At 47.0% G+C, this 27,032-nt stretch overlaps 1 protein-coding gene across 1 annotated transcript in view; it reads right to left on the bottom strand.

Annotated features, from left to right (window-relative positions):
* Positions 1-180: 180 nt before the first annotated feature.
* The window catches only part of Elavl1 (ELAV like RNA binding protein 1), a 39,013-nt gene continuing 12,161 nt past the window's right edge, over positions 181-27,032 (bottom strand). Inside the window, exons 3-6 of the mRNA XM_046443833.2 lie at positions 16,906-17,009; positions 10,687-10,840; positions 5,473-5,698; positions 181-1,713 (exon numbers count right to left, since the gene is read on the bottom strand). Of these exons, the coding sequence (XP_046299789.1) occupies positions 1,389-1,713; positions 5,473-5,698; positions 10,687-10,840; positions 16,906-17,009 (809 nt within the window). The 3' untranslated portion in view covers positions 181-1,388. The remainder of the gene's footprint in view (positions 1,714-5,472; positions 5,699-10,686; positions 10,841-16,905; positions 17,010-27,032) is intronic.

The following is a 27,032-nucleotide window of genomic DNA, read 5'->3' as shown; positions in this document are numbered from 1 at the left end:
CCGGATTAAGAACCACCAATCAGTGGGCTACTCGTTCCTGAGTCTTGGATCCAGAAATTCTTTTTCTTTGAGGCAAGTGTTTGTTTCTTAAGGTCTTATGACTCCTCCCTGAATGCTGGGCTGTCTGTGCCTTCCCTAGCCAAAAAGAAAGAAAAGGTAAAACAAAAAACAAAACAAAACTCGAGCAAAACAAAATCAAATTTAATGGTCTTAAATGCAAAAGTAAAAACAAACAAAAAACACAAAAAAGCAAAAGAAAATTAACAGAACAGAACAACCCAAAATGTCAAGGCAGTTATGAAGAGAATTTTGAGGGTTAATCTTTAAAACTACAAATCAAAGGTTTTTGTTAATAGATAACTGGCAAGAAGTAAGTACTTTTCTGCTGAGTGTCCATACGAAAGCAAAATTCCAAAACAAAATTTGACTAAGATAGAAAAAAAATCTAGCACTCACAAGGAGGGATGCGAGAAATACAATGCTCAAATGTTTATGTGTTATTAAAAAATAGAGCTATCTTATGTAGTCAAGCTATGTTAAATGCTCTTGGAAACTGGAGAAATCATTGTGAACAATAGTATCTGATGTGTGGGGCACTGTGCATGCAATGTGTGGACAGAAATTCGGGATGTCAGAGCAGCGACACATTTTCAGGCGTGCCTGGAGCTCAGGTCTGACTCTGGAATATACTGGAGTTTCCCTGAAACTCTTTGGTCCATTCCCATTGGTGCCTGGGCTTATGAAACACCTTTGTGTCCTTCTCTGGAGGGCCCAGCCTGGCCTGACGTGTGGGACCCTCCCCTCCCTGGTGGTGGCCCACGTCGGACTGGCCCGCTGCCACTCCCAGGACCACTTGGCAGAGCCCAAGACTGAGTGAGCAGGTGGTGGCAGAGGGACCCGCTTGGGAAAGCCATTTCCTGTCAACCAAAGCATACATTGCTTAAAATGTTGAAGCGGTTGAGAAAACGCACACTCGGCATCTGTCTAACATCTTTAGATTAAAAACTAAAACTAAAAGATCATGTTTTTTAATCCAGTTTGTGGAGACATCAAATGAAACGAGTGTTAGACAGTCTTAGAAGTAAAGCATGCTTCAGTTTCACCACCATCCAGAGGGACTGGTTAGTCAACGCAGTCTACTTAGGTTTCTGTTTAATATATATTTTAAAGGAAATAACTTAAGAAACTTAAAATTGGTCTAACATTGTGGGATTTCAAACATTTGAACATGTCGGTTGCATCCCAGAGTATAAAAACCTTTTCACTTCTCATTTAGACTAAGACAAACACTTGGTGAAAATTGGCGCAAAATGAGTTGTACACTAACAAAAAAGTTTCAACTTCTTCACTCTTAATTATCTATTCCGTACAAAAAAAGCATGAGCGAGTTATTTGTGGGACTTGTTGGTTTTGAAGGAAACCTGTAAGATTTTGTCCCCCAGGCGGTAGCCATTCAGACTTGCTATGGCCATTGCAGCTTCTTCATAGTTTGTCATGGTCACAAAACCAAACCCTTTGCACTTGTTGGTGTTGAAATCGCGAATCACTTTCACATTGGTGACTGCACCAAAGGGGCCAAACATCTGCCAGAGGATCCCCTCATCAGCGTCTTGCCCAAGGTTGTAGATGAAGATGCACCAGCCTGAAGAAGCGTTTCCTGGGACATTGACACCAGAAAGCCCACTCATGTGATCTACACCCATAGGGGAGAACCTAGCAAACAGAGAGCACAACGTTCAGGTCAAGGTCAATGCAGGCCAGCACGGGAACGCAGGAGGGTGGGGGCGGCCAGGATGGGGACGGACAGCTCAGGCACTCTCGAGCACTAGGCCCCTTCCTGTTCTATGTAGCTGGGTTCCCCCAAGCTTGAGCTGCTCAAGGATGGGGTAGGTACTGTGTGTCAAAAATGATTTTTCTTAAAAAAAAAAAAAAATCAAACCAAGAGGAATTCAGTACAGCAGTGGAAGGGTGGGATCTCTACTCTGCAGGGCCTCAACTGCATAGCCCCGTCAGTGACATCTAGCGACAGTGCCTTCCACTCCTTCCCAGGTGTGTATGTGTGTGGGGGCCTGTTTAGCTATTCCTGAATTTTAAATGATGGGCACCTCTTCCACATCCTCCTATGAAAGCGAAAGCCCCCTGTAGATGCTTAACATTGCCCATCCCCCTGGGGGATGTCTTCATGTTACCTGCATATGTGTACACGTGAGGCTGAGGAGTTTTCATTTTCCATCTTTGTACACACCCCTCACCATGACACTGCTCTCCCAAGGGTGATGGCCCAGAGGTCTTTGGTTAGAGCACAACCCTGTGAGGGGCCACTTGTAGGACATAAGAACTCCCACACACAACTCCAGGCTGTGAACTCAAGGGTCAAGTAGGTAACCCCAGAAACCACAGGTCACCTACTTGACCAATACATGGAACCCCTTCCACAGCAACACTTTTATTTACATAAACAACAATCTTGAAAACCATGGACGCTGTAGTAAGAATTAAAATAAATAATAAAACTGTCAGTGTAGCTGTGCTGCCCTCTCATCTTAAATTTGAAAAGTGACAAACTTAGGGCCAATACAGTACTGTAGCAGTGAAGCAGACAGTGCAACTGGAAAAGTCTGGCCTGCTCCAAAATAACACTGGGCTTCCAGCATGGGCCCCTGCAGCTCAAGCCTGCTCCCTGCAGGTCCCACTGGGGGATGGGCAGAATGCTTCAGGAGCTACTAGGTAACAGTCACTCTTCTGACAGACACAAAAGAAAAGAGACTGGCCCCTGAGATGTAGCTCACAAGCCCAAGGGTTATTTTCAATATAGCGAAGAAATAAAATAAGTTAAACAGCCCACACCAGAATGTCTGAATTGGATAAATGTCCCTGATGGCCCTCTGGTGGTCCTGAGGCTGTCTGCGACCACAGTGACACTACAGTGTGACGGACACAAGGTCAGGAAAGGCACCCAGGTATCTGTGGGACACTAAGCCAAGCAGGTTTTCAATGAGAACTGGAAAGAGGTGCCAACTTTACAGTCCTGAGTCACTCATGTCCCCTGCATTTTCATACAATTATTGTCAGCCCTCCCTATCCATGGGTTTTCCAACTGGGGTCCAACCAACGTCCCAGTGAAGAAGACAGGTAGATGGAAACAATGGCATCTGTCCTGCACTTGTCCAGACCTTCCTACACATCATTCCCTAACCATACTGTACAACTATTTATGTAGCATTTACATCCTATCAGGTGTTCTAAGTCATCTAGAGATGATGTGAAGTACAGGAGGATGTACACAGGTTCTACACAAATACTCATTTTTAAAAAAATGTTTTTAGTTGTATATGGACATAATACCTTTATTTTATTTGTCTCTATTTTTATATGGTGCCAGGTATCAAACCCAGTGCCTTACGCATGCTAGGCAAGCGCTCTACCACTGAGCCTCAACCCTGGCCCCGCAAGTACTCGTTTTATATAAGGAAATTGAGCATCTAAGATTTCTGCATCTGAGGGTTGCCCTGGAACCAACTCCCCACGAATACTGAGGGACCACTATACACTGAAAATAATCTGAGGTTCTACTTTACCATCTTTAATTCAAATGACTCTCATTATCTTTGTTGGCTGTCTTTCTCCTGCTGATGGGAACTGGTTTCTTTGACCCTAACAGGCATGAATGCCTTTCCGCCTCAATCTTGTCTCTAAGGGAACAGGAGGGGAACTGATCCTTACTTGATCTTGGGGCTTTTCTGGATGCTCCAGGACCTAACTCCAGTTCCCTGCTGTTCTGGGTTTCTCTTCCTCCCTTTCCTCAGTCGTCCTTCTGGTGGTGGCGTTCTTTCTCCTTCTCTCCTGACTCTCCCGTGTTCCTTCTTCCTGTCTCTAGCCATCACGTCTCTCTGGCTATTCCATCACTTTCCTGCTAGACCAGTGACGCTGTCTCCTGGTTTCCTCTCTTTTCCAATTCTTCTAACTGACCCAAGTCCCCTTCTCCTCCTCCAGCCTCCTCTAGTCCTCCAGATGCTGCAGAACTCCTGCACACTACTGGCCACACATTCCACATTTTTAGGAGCATCGCTGCTTATGCTATTGGATTGCCAAAGTCGGATTTTAAAATCTAGCTTCTGTCCAAAGATGCTTCCCCAGTCCTGTCTGTGAACCAGGAGGCTGAGACAGACCAGTTTCAGATGGAGCCAGGCTGGGAATGCTGTAACTCCACTGTCAAAATGACACCTCACAAGGTGGCATGTGTGCAAATGAGCAGAGTCTACTCAACCTGACTGCCTGCCACAATAGTGAGAAATCTGTAAAACCACCAAGAAAAACTACCACTCCCAAGAGAAGCCCTGTGCCACTTCTTGACTTTCTGACAATAAATAAATAATTAAAATAAAGTGGCAGCTTTAAATTGGGCTCTCTAATACGTCAGAAATTTTGTCTTAGGGCCACTGAGTGAACATCTAAAACCTGTTTTAAAACTCTGGGTGGGGCTGGAGGTGTGGCTCAGTGGTATAGCCCAGTAAGCTCAAGGCCCTGGGTTCTATCCCCAGCACAGCAAAACAAAACAAGACCCCAAACTATCTCTGAACCAAGAATATCTCTCATTTAAAAACACCTCCAGGGGCATTTTTTTCTCACACAGACAGGGAAGGATCTTTTTAAGCTCATGGCTCCACTCACGTGTTACTAGAAACTGCATTGGAACACTAGCCACTTGTCCTCCCCAGGGCTGGTGCCATCCTTTTAATTCCAGCAAAAGACAACACCCCAAAGGAAGTATGGTCAGCCCTCTGTATTCACAGATGCAACCAACTGTAGACTGAAAATGTCAGATCAAGTAAGAACTGATCTGTACTGATCACATAGACTTTTCTCTTGTTCTAGGTTCCCTAAACAATACAGTACAGATAACAACTATTTAAATACCTTTATATCATATCAAGCATCACAAGTCATCTGAAGATGATTTAAAGTATATAGGAAGATGTACACCATTTATATAGTAAGCATCTTGGATTTTGGTATTTGCCCTAGAACCAATTCCTTATGGATACCACAGGGCGATTGTAAATGGCTTAATGGATTTTGTACAGATACTGCTTTTGGTGGGGGGCAGTGGTAGTGATTTAACCCAGAGGCACTTTACCATGAGCTAGACTCCAGCCTTTTTCATTTTGAGACAGGGTCTCACTAAGCTATCCAGGCTGGCTTTGAACTTGAGATCCTTCTGCCTCAGCCTTCTAAGCAGCTGGGATTATAGGTGTGTGCCACCATACCCAGCTATATAGTCACATTTTTGATGAAGATAGGGGCAGAGCTGGAAAATGATCCTGAGGTACAACTGTCTACTAAGATCAGCTCTAGCATTCCATTCCAGCATCGCCCAGCTTGTATGGTCACCCACCCAGCAGGGCTATGTGCAGCTTGAAAGAGTGTGGCTGGCCCAGAATAGAGAGCCAGAATGCCAACCTCCAGACCCACCTGAACCTCTGCGCCTGGTGATGCACGGGGCCTCCGAACCGCCTCGCAGGCGAGTGGTACAGCTGCGAGAGGAGCGCCACGTTTTTGTTCTGGTTGGGATTGGCTGCAAACTTCACTGTGATGGGCTCGGAGGAACCTGGGGGTTTATGACCATTGAAACTGGTAATTGCCTCTTCTGCTTCCGACCGTTTGTCAAACCGGATAAAAGCAACCCCTCTGGACAAACCTTTTTAACAAACCAACAAAAATGGAGTTAGGGGGAAAAAAACGCAAGGACTTTTAAAACTGAAAAGCAAAAGTCAAGTCAGTCTACTATGGTTTAAACTGGATGTCTGGTTAATGAAATAAACAAAAATTAAACCTAAACAGAAAAGCAAATAAATGGATTAAAGAAAACAAACAATGACCAACAAAAGGTTTCAGACTTCCAAATTGAAGTAAGGACTCCATAGACTCAGTGCCAAAAGATATTTTGGTGACAGATATCCCAGACACCCGAACCTACTTTTTAAAAGAAAGCAACATCAGGAGAGAGATGACATCCACTGTCACTACTGAGCTGCCACCTGCTCACCAATGTGGGTTCACAGACATGTGAGGAAGGGTGGGTAGCCAGGTGTGGCAGCAGGGACCAGGTATGAGAACTCCTCCCTGGCTCTGGGTCTCTGTCCCATGGGTGTGCTGTGAGCAAGGAGCGGAGGGTATGTGTGGGTATGTTTCTTCCCAACTTGCCCTGAAGGCCCCATCAGTTGCTTGGTGCCTGGTTCAGTCTGCACACCTTCTCCTTCACCCCAGGAAGGCATGGGGTGGAACCAACTCTCTCCCCAGCTCTTTCTTCCCTATCATCTTACCCCTTGCAAACTCTTCTTTGAGACTATGGGTTCTCCAATGACTCCCATCTGTCCTAAGAAACAGATGAGGCCACTTGTCCTCTTGCCAGAATACTGCCCATGCATGTACAACAGAGCAGAGCCCACCCACTCACTGGGTGGATCAGTCACTGCTGGAGCTCCCTCTGGTCCCATTCCCAAGTGGGAAGAGTGTACAGCTACCTGAAGGAAGGCCCCAGGCTGGAACCCAGTCCCTCAGCCAAAAAGCCTGAGACCTGAAGCCTGCTGAAAGTAGCATCTATCTGGTCAGCCTGGATGGGGTTTGAGATGCCGAGCCAACTGGGTGGAGAGAGCTTAGGCATCCTTTACCCCACTGCGCATCCATACTCCACGGTCCTGGGAAGGAGAAAACAAGTATACCCCATCCCTTAAAGAATTTGAGGAATGGATTGAGGCTGGATACACTGAAAGGAGCAGCCAGCAGTCCATCGGCTCCTTCTGGGGAGAAGAATGATGAGGTCAAGGGGAAGACCACAGTGTGGGAAGTGACGGCTACAGGGCCTAAGTGACATCTCTGGATTGAAATCATGGGCATGGTCTAGTGGGAGGGGCTGCCCCCAACTTAGCTAAGCACCCTTATTCCTAAGACCACCAAAGGTTAAGATGGGGTTTCTTCCTTTCAGCACACAGTGAATGACAATGACCAGAGCAGGACAGCCTGGAGTCTTAGGTGTTCTGCTGAACAGGCATACCACCAACCCACCCCAAGTTTGCTTCCTACTTTTTGGCACCCGTCTTGTGGGACCCAGGAAGGCCTGATTGCCCTCACAATCACGACACTGAGCGCCCCATGTAAGCACATTGACAGGGACTCACAGGCCAAGGACTCTTTCTTTACAACTGTAAGGTACCATGAATACCCCAAGCTAAGTCCTAGAGCCTACACCTCAACTCTCTAAATGGGACTCTCCCCTGATTCTGGGCCATCACTCCTCTGCAGTGTTGTCTTAAAGCTGTGCCTGGCTTGGCACCATAACTGTTTAAATCTGCACAAAAAATCTACCTACCCAGAGGTACTCACTGTCTTAGTAAGGTCAGACCTGGCAATATGCCCTCATGCCAGAAAACTTCTAGGTCCTGAGCTCATTTTCAAACTTCAGGTTAGAAGGAATCCCTGAAAACAACACACTTGGCAGGCACTGTTTTTATTTACCCTTATGCAGCATGAATGACAGCTTATTCAGTCCTGGAAACCTAAACATAAATCTAGGCATAAACCTAAACATAAATTTAGGCAAATATGATTGAAAGCTGTAGCTGGCTAGTTCTTAAACAGAGCTGCCTTCAGGTATCTATCTATCTATCTACCTACCTACCTATTTATTTTTGGTACTGGGGATTGAAGTCAGGGGCATTCAACCACTGAGCCACATCCCCAGCCCTACTTTGTATTTTAGAGACAGGGTCTCACTGAGTTGCTTTGTGCCTCGATGTTGCTAAGGCTGGCTTTGAACTCGCAATCCTCCTGCCTCAGCCTCCCGAGCCGCTGGGATTACAGGCATGCACCACCACACCCGGCTTGCCCTCAGGTTTTGTACAATGGCTTTCGAATGAAAACTGCCCAGATCAAACAAAGAAAACCTGAAAAAGAGAATAGTATTTCATATAGGAAGACAGAAATTCATTAAATTATTTGATGAAGGTATACTTTTTTTTTTTCCCCCAGCCCTGGGGGTTGAACCCAGAGTGCTTGACCACTGAGCTATACCCCCAGCCCTTTCTTTGAGACAGGGTGTGGCTAAACTGCCCATGCTGGCCTCAAATGACAATGGTCCTGCTGCAGCCTTCCAAGCAGCTGGGGGTTATAGGCATGTATCACTGCACACAGCAAGGGCAGATTTTGAAGATGGCTCTGCATTTTTATTTTTTCTTGTGTTTTTAGGATTAAGAGTAGAGACCAAGAAATGGCACAATCTTAGATGAGTGAACTACTGAAGTTCACAATTAATTTTAGATAAAGAAGCAAAGAAAAAATAAAAATTAATTTCTATTGGCTCAGGATGTGAAGATTCTTTTTTTTCTTTTGGTATAAGACATTGAACCCAGAGGCACTTAACCACTGAGCCATATCCCAGCCCTTTTTATTTTGAGACAGGGTCTCACTAAGTTGCTTAAGGCCTTGCTAAGTTGCCTTGAACTTGAGATCCTCCTGCTTCAGCCTCCTGAGCCACTGGGACTACAGGTGTGGGTCACTGTGCCCAATTAGAATGTGAAGATGCTTAAGAGAACGTCCCAGTTTCTTTCTTTGAAAGCATGTCATCTGAAAGTGAGCTCAACACAAACCCACCTGCTACACCTCCTCTCCCTTCCCCCTTGGGCCTTACAAGGACCCAGCAAGAGCAGGCTCTGTCCCCAATGCAGATAGCACTGAGCAGCAGGCTCCTTGAGGTTCACAGCCCTAGGCAAAAGGCTATGAAGAGGGAGATTCCTGGGATACTTCGTTGCTTGGCAGAAGTGTGGGTGGAAGCATCAGTTCCCTTTGCAGAACTGGCTGAGACTGACAAAAAAAAGCCCAAGGGAGAGAGCAAGGGTCCTTGTGTGCCACCTTGAGGACCATGGCCAACTATGGGGGACAATACTAAGGTGCTATGGATACCCTGAGAGATACTTCCTTGCAGAGGGGGAAGAGGTACAGATGAGGAAGCTATCTGCAGTGACCATTTCCGGCATGCTGGGTATGTGTGTGCTCAAGATGTTGAGGGGAGCCTCTGGGAAAGCCAGGTGGTTGGGAGTATATTCCCAGTGGTAAAGTGTTTTACTTGAGAGAATCTGCTTCATTAAAAGAAGCAGTACTGAACCATGGCTAGACAACGACAGGCCACAACAGAGTATCCTGTGTGCTAACTGGTCATCCTACTTAGATGCTATGATGTGGGGTGGGGTGGGATGGGACTAACCCTGTGCACACTGACCAGCTAACTAAATCATGTTAACTGACACTTGAATGTTAAGTAAAGGGGACTTCAGGGACCTCAGGAAAGTCTTTTGTAACAAGGAAGGGATCCCACCAAGTAAACAGCTGTCCCCACTTACTCCAAGGCAAGGGCAGAATGAAGGGGGCATGTGAGGGACCTCAAATTACTCCAGCACAGAGTGTTTACGCCAGACTTCAGATTGCACCCAGAGCCCCCATGACATATCAGTGCCCTGTACCTGGGAGCCCCACTACAGAAAGTCCAAAACAAGCCTCAGTTTTGACAGCCCCAGCCCAAGATTACAGCCCAGCAGCTCACCAGGCAGAACTGCCACCTCTGGACAGGAGAGGCGACCAGTCCCATAGCAAAAAGCTCAGAAGGATGTGGCTGAGTGTGTGAGCGTCCATCACTGACTGTCACAGGCACATCTCAGAAGAGCAAGGGCCAGAGGGGCACTGCTGGTCTCTCAAAAGGGAGGTTGCCTCAGAGCTGGGATTTCTGTATCCCACCCACCCACTGTGCCGGAACACCACAGCAAAGGGTGGTGGGTACAGTTTGCAAGAAGAATGTAAAACCCAACCATGGATGACTCAGTAGGCTTTGCTGAGCCCTGTGAGCAGAGAATCTTCCTTTGTGGTCTGTCAGCAAATCCCCATTCCTGCTGGGAAGACAGTGGAGAAATTCTAAAGCAGAAGTGGCCTGAGCCCTTGTCCTACAGATAGGACACACACAGGGCCTGGCAGAGAACATCCTGGTGCCCGTCTTTAAAGCAGTGGGGCAGGCAGTCAAGCTGGAACAGCCATGGGCATCTGTGTGCAGGTTCTAAGCTTCTCTGTGCCTGATGGCTTCACATACAGCTCAGAGGCCCAAGACCTGCGATGAGATGGCCTAGCAAGGACCACCAGGTGGCCAGGATTGCCAGTGAGGAACTCACTGCCCTTGCACTCTGTGCTTCATATGTACTCCTTGGAGTGGGGTAACCCAATCAGGGAGCCTGAGGAAGGGCACTGAATCAGCCAACTATGTTACCTCAGGGTAATGAAAAATGGAGACTTGGGACCATCAGAGACAGCTGCACACCATCTGCCTGCATTAGGACATGCAGTGGACAGTGGAGCAGCAGCCTTTCTACCCCGTTCACAGGCCCGACTTTGGGTGCCTAAGAAAAGGTGCTGGGAGTTCTTGGTGTTTACACCATAGAACACTGGCCTAATGCTGGAGGCTCCTTTTAATGCCATCTTATTAAAAGCCTCAAACCAAAGTGACTGTCTTTTGTCGTTTCAATTCTGCCCTTGTTAGGAGAATAACTAACGACATCTAAAAACCAAACAGTACTGTATCTTCCCTAGAAAATCTGGCCCCAACCTGGAGGAAAGCCCTTGTCATCTGTCCCAGACTGCCTGCCGTACCTGTGGTCTGATCCACAAGGACCCGGGAGTTGATGATTCGCCCGAACCGAGAGAACATGTCCTCCACATCCTTCTGGGTCATGGTCCTTGGGAGCCCGCTGATGTACAAGTTGGCATCTTTGATGACCTCTGAGCTTGGGCGAGCATATGACACCTTAAAAACAAAAACCGACTTCCTGGGATTAGGGCAGATACATAGTCAAGGCATTGAGGATAGGGGCATCTGTGTGCAGGTTCTAAGCTTATCTGTGCTTGATAAAATCTAGGGTTAAGAAACAGCACACAGGACACTTTCTCATTATAAACACTTGCCACCCACAGTGGCATGTGCTGGCAGCTTACCACGGGCCAGGCAGTGAGCTGAGACACCCTGCAGTGTTTTCTCACTTGGGCCTCTCCAACCCCAATAAGGTGAACATTATTCATCTTTCCACAAAATTGAGAGAATGAGGGCCTCCTATTGGATGGCAGGGCTGTAATCCGAACCTGGTCACCTATTCTCCCACCAGGGCCTTATGCTCACTTCAATGTGCTACACAGTGAACCAGTGCTGAGGACAGGACCTGGTCTCTGCCTGAAAGGAGCCTGTGGGGTGGCAGGCATGAGAACTGGGAGTCCCTTCAAACAAATGTATTAACCCCTGCCAATAATCAAGCTTGTTACTGAATCCCAGAGGGGACCCATAAGTTTTGGGGGAACCTGAGTCCAGCACTTAAGCATTCAGTATTAAATTCCTGTGCTTGAGGGGGGGCAAGGGACAGCTGGAAAAAGTGTTCAGTGCTTTCCCTGGCCAAGGCTGATGGCTCTGTGGACCCCACAGCCTAGAACAGAAACACACTGCCCTTGTGCTCTGTGCTTTGAATGTACTCCCTGCAAGAGCATGGAATGGGAACTAGGCCACCCCTGATGAGAAGGAGCAGTTGGCAGGACAGGACACTCAATCAAGTCAGAAGGCTGGGGGAGTGAGGAGGGAGCAGGGAGCATGTGCTCTAGAAGGGGTAAGGCTTGGATCTGTGCAGGAGAAAAAACATTCCAAGGGACACAGAACCACTGAGACCACACCACAGGGAATAGACGAGCTCTCAGATGACAACAGAGAAGGATACTAAGGGGCACTGGGTTCCCTCAGGCAGCTGGAAGTCCTTGAGTGGGCAGAGCTGCATATGCTGGACATTCCCTGTCAGCTTTCCTGTCTGCTCCCAAGCCCAGGGTACCCTGGTTCAGCCTTTGTTCTTCTGAGGCCCTACAGTACACACCTGGCCACTCCATTTTTTAAGTTGGGGGTTGTTGCACACACAGTACTGTCTCACCTTGGCCCACAGCCTCCCCAGCATCCCTCTCCATAGAGGCTGCAAGTGTCCAGGTCGACTGTCAAGTCAGTCCTGAAGAACACCCTACTCATGCTATTGCCAGAGGACTGCATCCCCAACCAGTTACCTCCAACTTTACTAAAAGTCTTAGTGAAAGGCACTATACCTTGGCAGGATGGCTGAAGAAGAAAGGCAGCCTTCCTCACCCCCAGGAATTCCAGCTATTCTGTGCTTTCCCAATATCAGGATAAATTGGCAAGGAGCTGTCTAGACCTCCCCGTGCTGGGCACTAGCCTCTGCAGACTGTCTAGCCCGGGTTATACTTGGGACCATTCCTTAGCTTATAATGGACTTGCAGGGGGAACAGGCATTCCCAAACTGTAATCCTTTGGCATCAGTGAAGCACAACTCAGCCAGTTACTATTTATTACCATGCTTAGACAAAGCCCCGAGGAGAAAGCCCTTTTGGAGACAAATGTTGGAAAAAACTTCCATGCCACTTCTAGGACATCACATGTCTTCAAGGACTGTGATAACTACTTCCTCTTCTCTCCAAGTTCGGAGTCAAATTAGAATCAAGGACATACCAGAGCACCTGGTACCCAATAGGTGTGCATGGACCCTGTGGGCTCCCTGGGTGCTACTCCAAGGAACCATGGCCAGGAACCCTCTGTATGAAGCTCCTGGTAACACTTATTACCTCAATTTGGTCCCTTCCTGTCCTGTTCTCAGGAAATCTTTTGTAAGGGGATGAATTGTGTGACCCCATGCCCCGATCCCAGTTCATATCCCAATTCATATTCAGGGTCTCAGAATGTGAACTGATTTGGAGATAAGATACTTGCAGATATACATAGTTAAGATGAGGTCACATAGGAGGAGGGTGTGCCCTGGTGTCCTTATACAAACAGAAAATTCAGGCATAGGCACACACCGGGGGAATAGAATGTCAGGTGACAATGAAGGCAGAGTGAGGAGATGCTTCAGCCAAGGACTGTCAGTGACCACCAGACGCTGGTGCACAGACAGATCCTTCTCTAATGCGTTTGTAAGGAACTAGTTCTGCTGACACGTTGACCTTGAACTGCAGCCTCCAGAGCTGGGAGCTGCCTGGTCTGTTACAGCTGTCCTAGCAAGTTCATACATTCCCCTGACCACATGATTTCCATGAATCTCTGCACCCACTCATGACCCAGCCCCCTCTCATCCCTATTTAGTTAGCTCCACTGTATTTATCGCACTGTGTATTTTAATTAACTGATCCCACAGGGCAAAACATAGGCAATCACTGATGCATCCCCAGCACCCAGAATAGATTCAGATGAAATGCAGACATTTAGTAATCACCTGCCAAATGGGTAAATGACAATTGCTGGTGGTGTTGAGGATGCTACCTGTCTACATTTCCCCTGGTGCTCCACTCCATGGGGAACAGACGTTACACTGCTCTGGCTCCTGATGCAAGGTCTCCTTCAGTGAAGCTGCCTTTGCTTTGTCTATAAGAGGTCCAGCTGCCTGGTACTGTGCTGGGGAAGCCGCCAGACACTGGTGTTTAGTGCCCAAAGTCACAGTACATCTTTATTTACTTATTTAACTTTTTTAGTTGCAGATGGACACAAAACCTTTATTTTATTTGTTTATTTTTTTAATGTGGTGCCAGGGATTGAGCCCAGTGCCCCATGCATGTTAGGCAAGCTCTCCACCACTGAGCCATAACCCTGGCCGTACAGTACATAGTTTTAAGCCCTGACTTTAAAGTTGATGTTTCAGCGTTGACAACAGTGTGTACCTCAGCACTCTCTAAGAACAGGCCATGGGCCATAGAAGCCATAGGACCTGGAGTGGGTATGGACCCATGTCATATTTACTGTATAAAAAATTTGGTCTTTGGCCTGTGTTCCTGGTAGGGAGTTTCTAAAACCCTTGGAAGTCCCTTGTTATTCAGGAGACCTGGTCAAGGTTTGTGCTAAGAGATGGCTCAAGATGGGGCTGGTCACCAGAGAAACCAAGCACATGGTTAGAGGGTTGAAGCTTTGAACCATGACAGCAGTTCATCCACAGGGCAGGGGTGTAGAGGTGGAGGACTACAGATGGAGTTCAGTTATGTGGCCAGCAACTTAGACATGCCTACAGGAGACCCCAATAAAAACCCTATATACTGAAGCTCAGTGGGACTCCCAGATGGTCAACACATGACAGTGAAGGGAGGGTAATGCCCTAATTCCACAGAGCAAGGACTCTGAAGCACTGTGTTTGGGACCCCCTCCCCCAATCCTGTGTATTTCTCCATTTGGTATGCCTGAATTGTGTGATCTGAATCAAAAATAATCAGAAATGTGAGTTCTGAGAGTCATTCTAGTGAATTATGGAACCCAAATCCCCAAATTTGAGCCTGTGGATCAGAACTGCAGGCAGCCTGGGGAACCCAGAAGGATATTTGGCATGTAAGTGAGCACAGTCTCGTTGGGGACCATGCTCTTGAGTTGCAGGGCCTATGCTAACTTGGTGGCAAAAGTGCAGGACACAGTTAGTATCAGATTAATACTGAATAATCTGCAGGAGAACAAGTTCACAACTTCGTGATGGCTTTAATCATACTGTACAGACAAGCTGTCCTTAACCCAGGGGCTCTCAAAAGCAGGCCAGGGCAGGTCATCTGAAGTCTCTTGATCTCCAAGTACCTGCCCAGCACCAGGCAATGGCCATGCTTCAGGAAAGGTTTGCTCTGAATAAAGGAATACACTCTCAGGACAAAGAACATCAGGAGAACTGCTAAAAGATCCAGGCCTGTACAGTCTCAGGAGTGACAGAAAGAGAAACAATGACCAAGGGCTGTCATGTTCATAAGGAACTGGATTCTAAACAACTAGATAGTGATGGGAAGTTACTGGGAACCAGATTCCACTGGCCAAAGGCAGGGCTACCAATGGTGGAGTGGGCTTTCATGGGTACTTGGCCAGGGTTGCAGGGAGAAGCAGACCTGCCCAGGCCTGCTCTCCTGGAGTTCTGTGAGCTCCTGGTTTCAGCCTTCAGAAAGGGCCACTTCTGCCAACATCAATTCCAAAGAGGTAACAGGATCAGATTCACACATGGTAGGTGAGTTTTCGCATTTGAGGAAGCAGAACTCCAAAATGGTCTGCTCTCCACTTTGACCTAATGCCTCAGAAACGAGAGTGAAGGCACTTCCCCAATGTGGGAGACGATTACTAAGAGGTGGGAAACCTTAGGTCAAGGATAAACAACCCAGGGCTGGGTTTGAAAAACCAAAGCCTCTGCTCAGGAGCAAACACAGGACACATGGCTGCCTTCATCAGCTTCTGCTTTGGAAAGGGCCTTTGGGAGCCTGTGCAGGGTACAAGAATACAAGAGCTATGCTCTTGGCCTGGGGAGCTCACAGCATACTTCTCGCCCACATGGCACAGGGCCTGTTGTGAGTGAGCAGCTCTAGGAGGGTTTGGTCACTGAGTTAACCAAGATGGTGGAATAGTTCAAGAGCAGGAACAGAAGGCCACCCACCAGCCTGAACAGGCATGCTCCAGCCAGGTCAGTGTGCTTCCCTGGTAGACTAGCACAAAGTTTCCCAGGGCCACCCCACAGACTGATTGGGGAAACTGGCAGCAGCCCTGGGTACCTGTATTTTATAACTTCCAGGTAGTTCTGGTGATTAGATTAGCCAAGGAAGCATGTCACAATGAAAGTCTCAAGAGGGACCCTCTTGGTACCCGACGTGACCTGAAGAAAACACCTTATTAAGGAGTGGGATTAAAAGGTCAATCTCATTCTCAATGGCTTCAGATCAAGAGAGATGATTCCAGCAGGCGTGTATCTTAAGAACAAGAGGTCAGTGAGCCAGGGGGCACCTTGTGAAAGCTCACCCTGACATGCAATAGCCCTGCGGATGGCCAGCTGCTGCAGGAAGCCAGGTCACAGGGAAGGGCCATGGTCAGAGAAGCCAAAAGGCAGACAGGGTTGAAGAGGAGGTAGGGTTCCAGGCTGAGAGAATTACCATCCAAATGGAGGGAATGGCCAGGGGCAGCAGGTTCAGGAGAGGAAGGGAAAGGAATCTGGCCTGTGTGACTAGAAAGTACTGACTATCCCAGGAGGGCTGCTGTACAACTGGCTCCCTCATCACCTGCCACCACAAACAAAGCCTTACCATAATACCTGCCACTGTCACATGTGGCTTTTCTATTTCTGGTTTACTATCTGCAGCACTTATACCCCTGGCCTCAGGTTCTACAAGGACACTGAATCTGTTTTGGTCACTGCTTGGACAGTGGGTGCTCAATAAACAAGGATTCAATGAATGTTAAACAAACTGGCCAGAAAATGGTTTTGATGGGATGTGATGAAGTAGGGAGGGAGTGCTGGGCAGGGTGGGACTGTGCTGCTGCCCCCACAAGCCAGAAGCCCATGGCAGGAGGGCACAGTGGGCCACACACTTGCAGGATGGGAGCCACATGGGGATGAAAAGATGCCCAGGTAAGCCTAAGAGACAGGTGGGAGGTCTATGGAGGAAACCGCTTGTGAGCCAGCATCCCCTGGAGACACCCTGGGCTAGGGGACTGACCCGGTATACATTTCTCTCTTTTTTATTTTTGGTGCTAGGGATCTAACCCAGGGCCTTGTGCATGCCAGGCAAGCACTCTACCAACTGAGCTGTATCCCCAACCCTGTGCATTTATCTTCATGGGACACTTTATTGGTGGGGCTCAGGGAGGCCAAAAGCCACCTATATAAAGTCTGGGACAGTCACCACTGAGTGCACATCTGACGGAACCCCCAGATTTCCTGAAAGCATCAGGCCTTGGAGGAGTAGTCATGATAACAGTCCCTGAGATAGTGAGAGAGAGGCCAACTAGGACTTAGCCAGTGCAGAAACAGATGAAGTGTGAACAAATCTCTTTACCTTAATGGTTTTTGACTGAAGCCTCAGGCCATTCAGCGTGTTGATCGCTCTTTCCGCGTCCTTGGCAGTCACGTAGTTCACAAAACCATAGCCCAAGCTGTGTCCTGTGGAGAACATGAGGACACCAATAAACCAGCAGGCAGGTGACAGTCATAAGAATAGCCAATGGGACTTTTCAACTGGGGTCAAGGGCAAAATCAGAAAAGACAAGACCCAGGTGACACACCAAAATGTTAAGAACAGTGGCATCTAGGGGCCTGGATTACAGATGGTGGCAAACCTGTACATTTTTGCAATGAACATAGATAACATTTATAATTTTAAACAAGTTATTTAAACAGTAATAGCATGCTACTGACTGTATCTGTAGAATGCTGACGACAGTTCCATGGATGCTGGCTGGGATGACCTGGGTGGGCGAGGACAAGAAGAACCACAGAGGGACAGACTAGGGGGCAGAACCTAAAGGATGATGGTCTGTGTCCCCATTGATTCATTACCACCTCATCCCCCAAAATGGAAAGCCTTGCTGAACTCTGGCACCACCTAGTGCCTGTTCCATTTACCTTACCAAACATAAGGCCAACTGGACCTAGTGGGAGGAACAAGACAGAAAAGGGAACACCCAAGAAGAAGCTAGAACTGAGAGAATCCCCAGGCCCAGCTAATTTCTAGGACTTCTCCCAACAGCACAACAGGGTTTTGCTAAGTTACTTAGAGCCCCAATATTGCTAAGGCCGGCTCAAACTTCTAATCTTCCTGCCTCAGCCTCCTGACTTGCTGGGATTAAAACTGTGTGCCACTATTGGTCCACTGTACCACCACCATTGGCTCAAGTTTAGGGGAGTCATAAGGATGCAAAAACCCGAGTTCTTCGAAGAAAATTAGGGTGACAGGTAGGGTGATCCCAGCCTCTCTTTGTGAAATACACATGATAAGCAGGACACTAAAGAAAGACATGGAATGGCAGGAGGAAAGCCCAAAGAGACGAGCTGCAGGGGTGTCAGAAAGGAGCCTCAGAGCATGTCCAGTCAAACCCTTTCACTGAAGGAGAAATGAGAGGCCCAGAGATGAGCACAATCCACATCCTCCCACCCAGCTCATGCCAAGACCTGCGATGCCAGTTAGCACCCGCTTCATTCTGTTCCAGAGACAAAGCAGCCCCCTGTGACAAAGGCCTGAGCCATGTAGAGCAGAGATCCTCTCGGCTGCTAAGCTGGCTGCAAACAGAACCCAGACCTCTCTCACTGATAACAAGACCACAAACCTAGCACTCACCCACTGTGAGAATCTGAGGATCTCTACCTCTGTGTGGCTCCACGCCTTTGTCACGAGACTTCTGTGTCTCCAGTCAGCAGAGCAGAATGAAGCAATAAAGTGGGTGCTGACTGTACCACAAGTGCCTGCATGAGCTGGGAGGATGTGGATGGTGCTCATTTCCAGGCCTCCTTCCTTGCTGATAACAAGACCACAAACCCAGCAGAGAACCTAACCCAGTTTTTATTTATTTATTAAAAAAAAATTTTTTTTTTTTTGGCAGGGGACGGGGGTTCTGGGGATTGAACCCAGCAGCGCTTTACCACTGAGGTACATCCCCAGTTTTTTTTTTTTTTTTTTTTTTGAGAGAGAGAGAGAGAGAATTTTTAGTATTTATTTTTTAGTTTTTGGCGGACACAACATCTTTGTTTATATGTGGTGCTGAGGATCGAACCCAGGCCGTACAGGCGAGCGCGCTACCGCTTGAGCCACATCCCCAGCACCCCCAGCTCTTTTTGAGACAGCATTTTGCCAAGTTGCTGAGGCTGTCCTCAATCTTGCGATCATCCTGCCTCAGTCTCCCGAGTTGCTGGAATTAAAGGTGTTTGCCACTGCACGTAGTCTAATCCAGTTTTGCTACTTTCTTTTTCAAATAAAGTTTAATTTTAAGATAGTTTTAAGATTTACAGAAAAATTATAAAGGTAACACATGCAGAGTTCCCAAAGCCCCATCCTCTCCACTTACTCTCCCCTATTAGTAACATCTCATTTTAGCAATGGTACATTTGTTATAGTTAATATATGAAACCACTACAGGTATGTTATTAACTAAAGTCCACACCTGGTTGTCTTTAAATTCTCCTTTAAGGTTTTTTCCCTTCCCAGGACTCCACCCAGGATTCCATACTACATCTGGTCTTTGCATCTCCTCCGACTCTCTGGGCTGTGATGGTTTCTCAGACAGTCCTTAGTTTTGATGACCATGACAGTTTGCAATAGGGCTGGTCAGTATTTTGTATACCCCTACTTTGGGCCTATCTGGTGTTTTTTCTCATGGTTAGACTGGATGATGAACTTGGAGGAAGAAGTCACAGGGTGAAGTGCCCTTCTCATCATGTCCTATCTTGGGCCAAAGACACAGGCCATCAACATGACATCGCTGTTGATGCTGAACTTAATCACCTAGTTGGGGCAGTGGGCTTGTCAGGTATCTCCACTGTCAAGTTCTCCCCCAGCCCCTACCATATTATCCTCTGGAAGGAAGTCTTAATGTGCATCTGACACTTAGGAGGTAACCCTGTGATTTATGCTCCTTCTTCTCCTCCTTCACAGTGTGCCAACTACATGCATTATCTGCAATTCTGGGCAGGCCATTTTCTTTTTTAAAGAAAAGAACACCTCTTCTGAAACACTTGTGGAAAAGAGGAAGGGAGAGAAATAAAAGAAGGGAGGGAGGGAGTAGAGAACAAAATCTGATCCTCTATACCCACATTTCTAACAAAAACTTCATGGGTCTGAGGGATTCAGTTCCACAGTCCTGTCACAGTAAGGAGCTACTGCAGCAGCCAGGGACCATTGAGCACAAGCAGTTCAGACTAGAGTCTGAAAGCAGATTGTCTGTGGCAAAGACTACCAACATAGTATCTTTAATTAATTAATTAGTTAATTCATTTTCTTAAGTGGTGCTTAGGATCGAACGCAGGGCCTCACACATGCTACACAAATGTTCTACCACTGAGCCAAAACCCCAGACTGGATTTTTATTCCCAAGCACCTGCTCCTAACCCTTCTCTGCTGGTCCCACTGTGCCCAGGCCAGAGAGCTTGTCCTATCTGTCCACAAACCCCAGAGCATCTCAGCTTCACTCTGGTAGGCCCCACTGCTTTGGGGCCTTCTTGTCTTTCTGATCCACCCATGACCCTGGACCACCTGTCTCCTTTGCTGCCAGTTCCTTAGGTAGCCTATGGGATTCTAGGGAAAATCAGATACCACTAAGGACTAGTGTCCCAGGCTCTGTCCCTATGTCTTCCACAGTTCATCCCTGCCTACCCCATTCCTGCTTCCTCACTTCCCACCTACTTGGTGGCCCCCCTCCTAGCTGGTTCCCCAGGGTGGGTCACTGCTGCCTCTGGGGTGCCAGCCTATGGGTCTTCCTGAACTCTTGGCAGCACTGGGTACTGCTCACCTCTTTGGATGCCACCTCTTCTAAGGCATGAAAATACCACCAGGTTTTCTTCTCCTGACTGTCCCTCCTTGGGCTCCTCAGTCATATGAACCTCATGACTATGCTTGCACCCAAGCCTGCCAATGTCACCAAGGAAATCACTCATCCTCAGATGGTCACAGCTTTGTGGGGCACCTCCAAATGCACGCATCTTTAAATCCTGATGCACCAAGGGGATCTGAAAGATCAATATAGTCTGGCCCAGCAGTGCCATGACTCCTGACTCGGGCTCTTCCCTCACTCAGGAAACAAGGTGTGGCCCTAGGAGTAGGCAGCACCCAGAGGGGTTGAGCTACACTCACCTGTTCCTTTGTAATCCAACCCCTTTGCTCTTTTTGGGATAGAATGTTCCATGGAACCTCCCCTTGTGTGTTCCCTATATAAGAATAAAGAATCCCAGTGGCTTTCTCTCTTTCCACAGACCCCTAAGGTCGGAGAGCTGTCACAGGACCAAAGAAAAAGGTATTTCTCTGTCTCTGTGTGTGTGATTATTTCGTGCAGCCCAGTTAATCTGGAGCAACACTGAGTGTTTAGTCGTAAGATGCGATACAGCTTCCTTGGCCTGCTTCTTCTCCATCCTCTTCAATGAGCTGACATAGCAATTGAGCACCTATTATGGTGTCAGGTCCTATGCCTAGCTAGGAAACTAATGAGCAGAGCCCCCCAAGATAAAGCTTGGTGGTGAGGCCTGCCTAAGTCACAGCTGGGGATAACCAGGGCCCCTGAGATGAGCGATTCGGTGGAGAAGATGAAGCAGGGAGATGAGGGAAGGAAAGAGGAGGGGACAAGGAGGGTAGGACAATAAATCTTACAGGTAGGACTGAATAAATCTTACATCTAGGATCTGAAGATGTCACAAGCCTGTGCTCTCCTGACTCTCACTTCCCAGAATTGCAGAAACACAATTCTGGCTTCAGGTAAGGTTCTGGGCTTTGGTTCTCTGACTTGTCCATCATTAGCATTAATCTCCAAGAAGTTAAAACTCAGATGTCAGTGGTGATTTGGTATATCTAGGTGGAGCCTCAGATTTACACTTTTCCAAGTCTGCAGATGATGTAGGGGTCACTGTACACAGCATGTGGAGAGACACTACTCTGGAGAAAAAGAGGCTGCTTCTCCATGGAGCATCATTTGTATGGCCCTGTCAGGCCTCCCTAGGCAAACCTGGACTAGTGTTCTTGCATTCCAAACATATTTTTCTCTGACTTTAGACAAGGGTTAAGACTGAAGAGACAATTTTTGGCCTTTTGTCTTATGTTGCCAGACATAATACTTTATTCCCTCGATGCTTCTTGGAACTGAGAGCCTTGGCTCGATCTGTAGCTAAGAGAGGTGAGGCCTCCTCTGCAGTGTGAGATGGCAGGTACTATGAGCTCATTCTTTTAAAGGTTTGGGGGCTCCAGGAAATACTTCACTGAGAGGCAGAAACTGGATCTTGGGGTGGTGAAAAGAGTGAATTAATTAGGTAATAAAAGTAAGAAACAGGTAAGGGCCCCAAAAGAAAGAAAATGGGCAAAGAATAAGAAGAGTATGTTACAAAAGCAGAAATACCAATAGCCAGTAAATAGATGAAAACAATGATGAACTTCACCAGAAATTTGAATCAGTGCCACAATCGAATGTCATCTGTTACTTCAGAGGCTGGCAAAGAGGAGAAATCCTGCTGGGCTCTGGGGACAGCAGGGTTGAGTAGAAGAGAGGGCAAGTTGGCAACAGGGACCAAGAGTTCTTAGAAGGAACAATCTCCCGTCCACTGTTTCACTTCCACAAAGGGTTTCTATGGAAATAACCAGAGAGCAAAGATATATGCCAGGATATTTATCTTGGTGGGACATAATTATAAATATTAAAAAATGGAAAACAGATTACTCTGTATCCACTGTGGTGATGGGATAGTGCAATGCTCAGTGACAGGAAATGTTCAGATGCAAAGTTTACTGTATATCTTGTGGGGGTGCCAGCTCACTTCTATAAAAGTGCAGGGTTATTCATGATAATTACTTAACAAAGTCTGGAAGGACACGAATCCAAAAGGTAACAGTGGAAGGATTATGAGTAACTTAAAACTTCCTTCCTTTTTATCTCATGCTTAAATTTTTTCTGTAAGAAACAAAGACATGGGCTGGGGTTATGGCCCAGCGGTAGAGCTCTTGACTAGCATGTGTGAGGCACTGGGTTCAATCCTCAGCACCACATAAAAATAAATAAATAAAAATAAAGGTATTGTGTCTTCATTACAACTTATATATATACATATTATATTATATATATATATATATATATATATATATATATATACACATATAAAATAAACAAAAACATATCAAGGAATAAAAGTGCGCAGGCAGGCCAAGTGTGGGAGGGCATTCCTGCAGAGGGAACAGTGTTTGGGAAATACAGAGAGCCCAAAAGTGTGCATTACTGGGAAATGATGGCCTCAGTGCAGCCTGAGAGAGTGGTGAGGGAACAGAGGATGGGAAGAAGGAGCATCTAGGGGTCTTGAGAGCCATGGGTGGGCTTCATCCAATTAGAGGTACATGGCCAAAAGACAGAAGTCAAGAGGGCTTGAGGCTGGGTCCATGAGGTTGAAGGGTGGACTTCCACTCCATGTGGGTCATAAAGAGTCACTGAAGAGACTAGACACCAGAGCCAAGACCAGGGCAGGACTAGGCAGGAAAGTACCGAGCAGCAAAGCTGGATGCCAGAGGCTCCCTGAGGCTAGCATTTATGAATGGGACAGCCACAACACACACCACAACTCCATCAAGGGGACTTGCCCCTGGCTGGCCAGAAACATTCTGAATATTGAGGCCAGAACACTGGACCTCCCTTTTGTCCCTGACCCTCAACAAAAATATGGTAAATGAATGATGTCTGCCAGCATGCACTCTCCTCAATCCCTAGCTCCTTTCCCTCTTCACTTACTCAGTCACTCATTCAGCACTGCGGCTTCGTGTAGGGCTGCAGAGTTAACAAGGCTCCTGCCTCCTGGAACTATTGATGTACTAGATGAGGAAGTTGTAAACTCAGTGCAGTGTGGAAACCTCTCGGTGCAGGCCTTCCTGGTTGCTATGGGAACCCATAAGCAGAACATCTGCCACAGACCAGGCAGGGCCAAGAAAGGCCTCCTCAAGTAAATTCAACTCAAGACCCAAAGGGTTTTAGAGGAGAAGGCTGAGAGGGTCACACTCAAGTTAGGGAAGATGTCCCTTTGCTGCAGTGAGGAGATGATCTGGAAGGAGGACGCAGGACTAGTTAGGAGGTCACAGTGATGATATGCAGGCAAAGGCAATGGTATGCTAAGTAGGATGGTGCCTAGGGAGATGCAGGAAAGGGGTGGACTGAAGAAACATCCAGGAGGATGAGTGTTAGGTCACAGGTCAGAGGCTACCCTGATTTCCAACCACAACCAGTGGGTGAACAGTGGTGCCCTCTACCAAGACAGGAACACTGGATACAAGTGGCCAATTTGCAAGATAAGATCAGTTTAGGATACAATCAATCTGTGGTGATGAAGAACATGGAGTTCAGGAGCACTTTCTGGTCAAGACAGAAGTGGCAAACTTGGGATATGCTGAAGCCAAGGGGATGAATCTGCTCCTCCAAGTGCCAGCTTTGAAAGAAAAGGAGGGCTATGAAGTAATTAACCCTGGGGACTGCCTACCTTCAAGGCTGTAAAAAGGAATAGCTGCAAGAGAGAAAGCAAGCGAGCATGGCTTCAAGGGTAGAAAGATAGCCAGGGTGGGTGGTTTACAAAAGCCAGAGTAAGGGGATGCTTCTAGAAGGAAGTCATGGGGGAAAAAAGAAAAACAAAAAGGAGTGGAGATGGAGAATTTGACAGTCTATGCATGGAAGAACATGCAGATCCATGGCTCTCACCTAGGGGCCATTCTGCCTCCAACAGGACACAGAGCAGTGTCTAGGGACAAGATTGGGTTTTTACAACTCCAAGCAGGTGGAGGCCAAGGATGCTGCTCAACACCCTTCAATGCACAGCCTGGCTCCAGATAGAATTATCTAGTCCTAAATGTCAATAGTGCTGACACAGAAAACCCTCGAGCAAGAGGAAGTTGGAGCTGGGCATGGTGGCACCTGCCTGTAATCCCAGTGGCTTGGGAGGCTGAGGCAGGAAGATTGAGAGTTCAAAGCCAGCCTCAGTAACAGTGAGGTACTAAGCAACTCAGTGAGACCCTAAAGAAAATACAAAATAGGGCTGGGGATGTGGCTCAGTGGTTGAGTGCCTCTGGGTTCAATCCCCAGTACCCCACCTTCGCCAAAAAAAAGAGGAAGTCGGGAAGTCTAGAAAGAACTCTTGAACAATGATGGGGTGATCCTGCAGAGACCCAGACAAGCTATTGGTTCCATTATGAAGTAGGAGGTAGTCATCAGCTGAGAGTGAGCGTGGTTATAGGCCAGAGGAAAAACACATTGAAATGGTGGTTATGGAGGCTGGGAGACACCCACAGAATAAACTGAGTAGGCCAGGATTGGACTCAGAAACATGACTATCTGGCTGGGTGTAAAACACTTTCTTGCTGGGGTGGGCAGCTGTAGTTCTGATCAGTATAAAGCAAACTGGTGTCACAAAATGACAGACAGTGAAATTTAAGTCCATAGCCCCAGGATCACCTAGTGAAGAAGTTACCATATGCTGGTAACAAGAGGAGAGAAATGAGGCTCAGCAAGTACAGCAATGCACACCTGTCAGTCATCCCAGAGGCTTGGGAGGCTGACACAGGAGGATCGAAAGTTTGAGGCCATCCTCAGCAACTTAGCAAGGCACTAAAAACTTAGCAAGACCCTGCCTAAGAATAAAAATATAAAAAGGGCTGGGGATGTGGCTCAAGTGGTTAAGTACCCCTGGGTTAAAAAAAGAAAAAAAAAAAAAGAAGAAATGAGGGCTCACTGAGCTTTAGATAAAGCTTCCGTGTGCGGACTCTAAAGATAATGAAGTAGAGCTGGGGGCCCATGCAAATCTCCTCTACAACCCCTAGCTCGCTGACCACTGCCTAAGAAGAAGATAAAACTTATCTCTGAATTTTCATATCATACTTCCACTGGACTCTTTGGCTCCCAAAATCAGTTCATCAAGCCTAGTTGTTCTATTTGCATAGCTTATATTTCTCTGAAAACCACAACAGATCAATGAACATCAAAGAAGTCAGATAAAATCAGGTAACCCTTACAAATCAGATTCTAATGCTGGGAATATCAATTGTGCTGATATTCCCTTCCACCAGAACACAAATGGGGAAAGGCAAGATTTGTTAGAGGCACTGAGGCACTGGAGAGTTTAAAACCTTTCTGACAGGATTCTTCTTCTTCTTCTTCTTCTTTTTTTGTGTGTGTATATGTGTGCTGGGGATTGAACCCAGGGGTGCTTTACTTCTGAGATGCATCTCTAGCCTTTTTTTTTTAAATTTTGAGACAGGGAGAAAAAAAAGTTGCCCAGGCTGGCCTCAAAGTTGCAATCCTTCTGCCTCAGGCTTCCAAGTAGCTCGGATTATGGATGGGTACTACTGTGCCTGGCAGGACAGGATTCTTATTTAGAATGGTGTTCTAAAACATTCTAATACTGTTCAAATTTTCCTTCTTCTTCTTCTTTTTTTTTTTTTAATATGTGGTGCTGGGGATCGAACCCAGGCTCTTGTGCATGCAAGGCAAGCTCTACCAACTGAGCTATATCCCGAGCCCAAGTTTTTATATTATCTAAAGTTTCTCTTTAGAAAGTGTTTATTAAATAAGACTCTCAGATTAGGATGAAGAAGAGGCTTTTGGGTTCAATGCCTCCATCTGATGAGCTAATTCTTTGGATTGCCATTAGACAAACTTTATAGGGGTCATCCAGGGGTCAGGTGTCTTGAAGTTACTGGGAATATATTGAAGATTGATGAAGCTAGACCATGAGTACACTGAGTTCAATATGTTACTCTTTGTTCATGTATACTTGACATTTTTCATAACAAGAATGCAGGTTTTTTGTTTTTTTTTTTTTTTTGTAAACTTTAAATTTGTTTATAGGATAAAGAATCCTCACTCCTAAGAGGACTGCTCATTCCCTTCATTAGGTAGGGGGGGTGGGGGAGGTGAGGAGGAGCAGGAAGAAGATGAGCGCTCCTCAGAACAATAGTTCTCTGAGGAAAGAAGAAAAGAAACAGTGCTTTGGAGCACTGGGTCTTTTCTTTGCTCCAGAATCCCCAAAGCCATACTCTCAGAATGGAGACCAACTCTTAGGTAGGGCTTCAACAGAAACCTGGCCTTCTCCAAACACCTGCAAGCCAGGGAATATCAGGCCATAAGCGCTGCCACCTCTGTTTCATGGACAGGGACAGGGAGCCTAGAAGTCATACTGTGAGGGAGCAGAGGAGCAGGGATGTCAGTTGCTCTACTCTTGCCCCACAGTGTTCAAGCCGGGTAGAGTGCAGAAGTTCAAGTTGATGTATAGACACAGGCACAGGCCTGCCAGTACCTGCCCACAGCAGGGAGTCACTCCCACACATGGACTTGATCAACCTGTGCAGAACAAGCTGTTGGCCCCTTTTAGCTTTCAAAGCATTCTGTTTCTGCTGGCTCCTCAGTTTTCCTCTGCTCTCATGTCTTAATTTTGTATGTGTACTCTGTTTTACAAAGACTCTTTCATCTTTTA

This window comes from Marmota monax, unplaced genomic scaffold (assembly GCF_021218885.2).
Source record: "Marmota monax isolate L192 unplaced genomic scaffold, Marmota_monax_Labrador192_F-V1.1 WCK01_AAM20220418_F8-fsc00102, whole genome shotgun sequence".
In the NCBI taxonomy this organism is placed as follows: domain Eukaryota; kingdom Metazoa; phylum Chordata; class Mammalia; order Rodentia; family Sciuridae; genus Marmota; species Marmota monax.
Note: the sequence above shows the minus strand (reverse complement) of the source record. Positions and strands in the feature narration are given on the sequence as shown.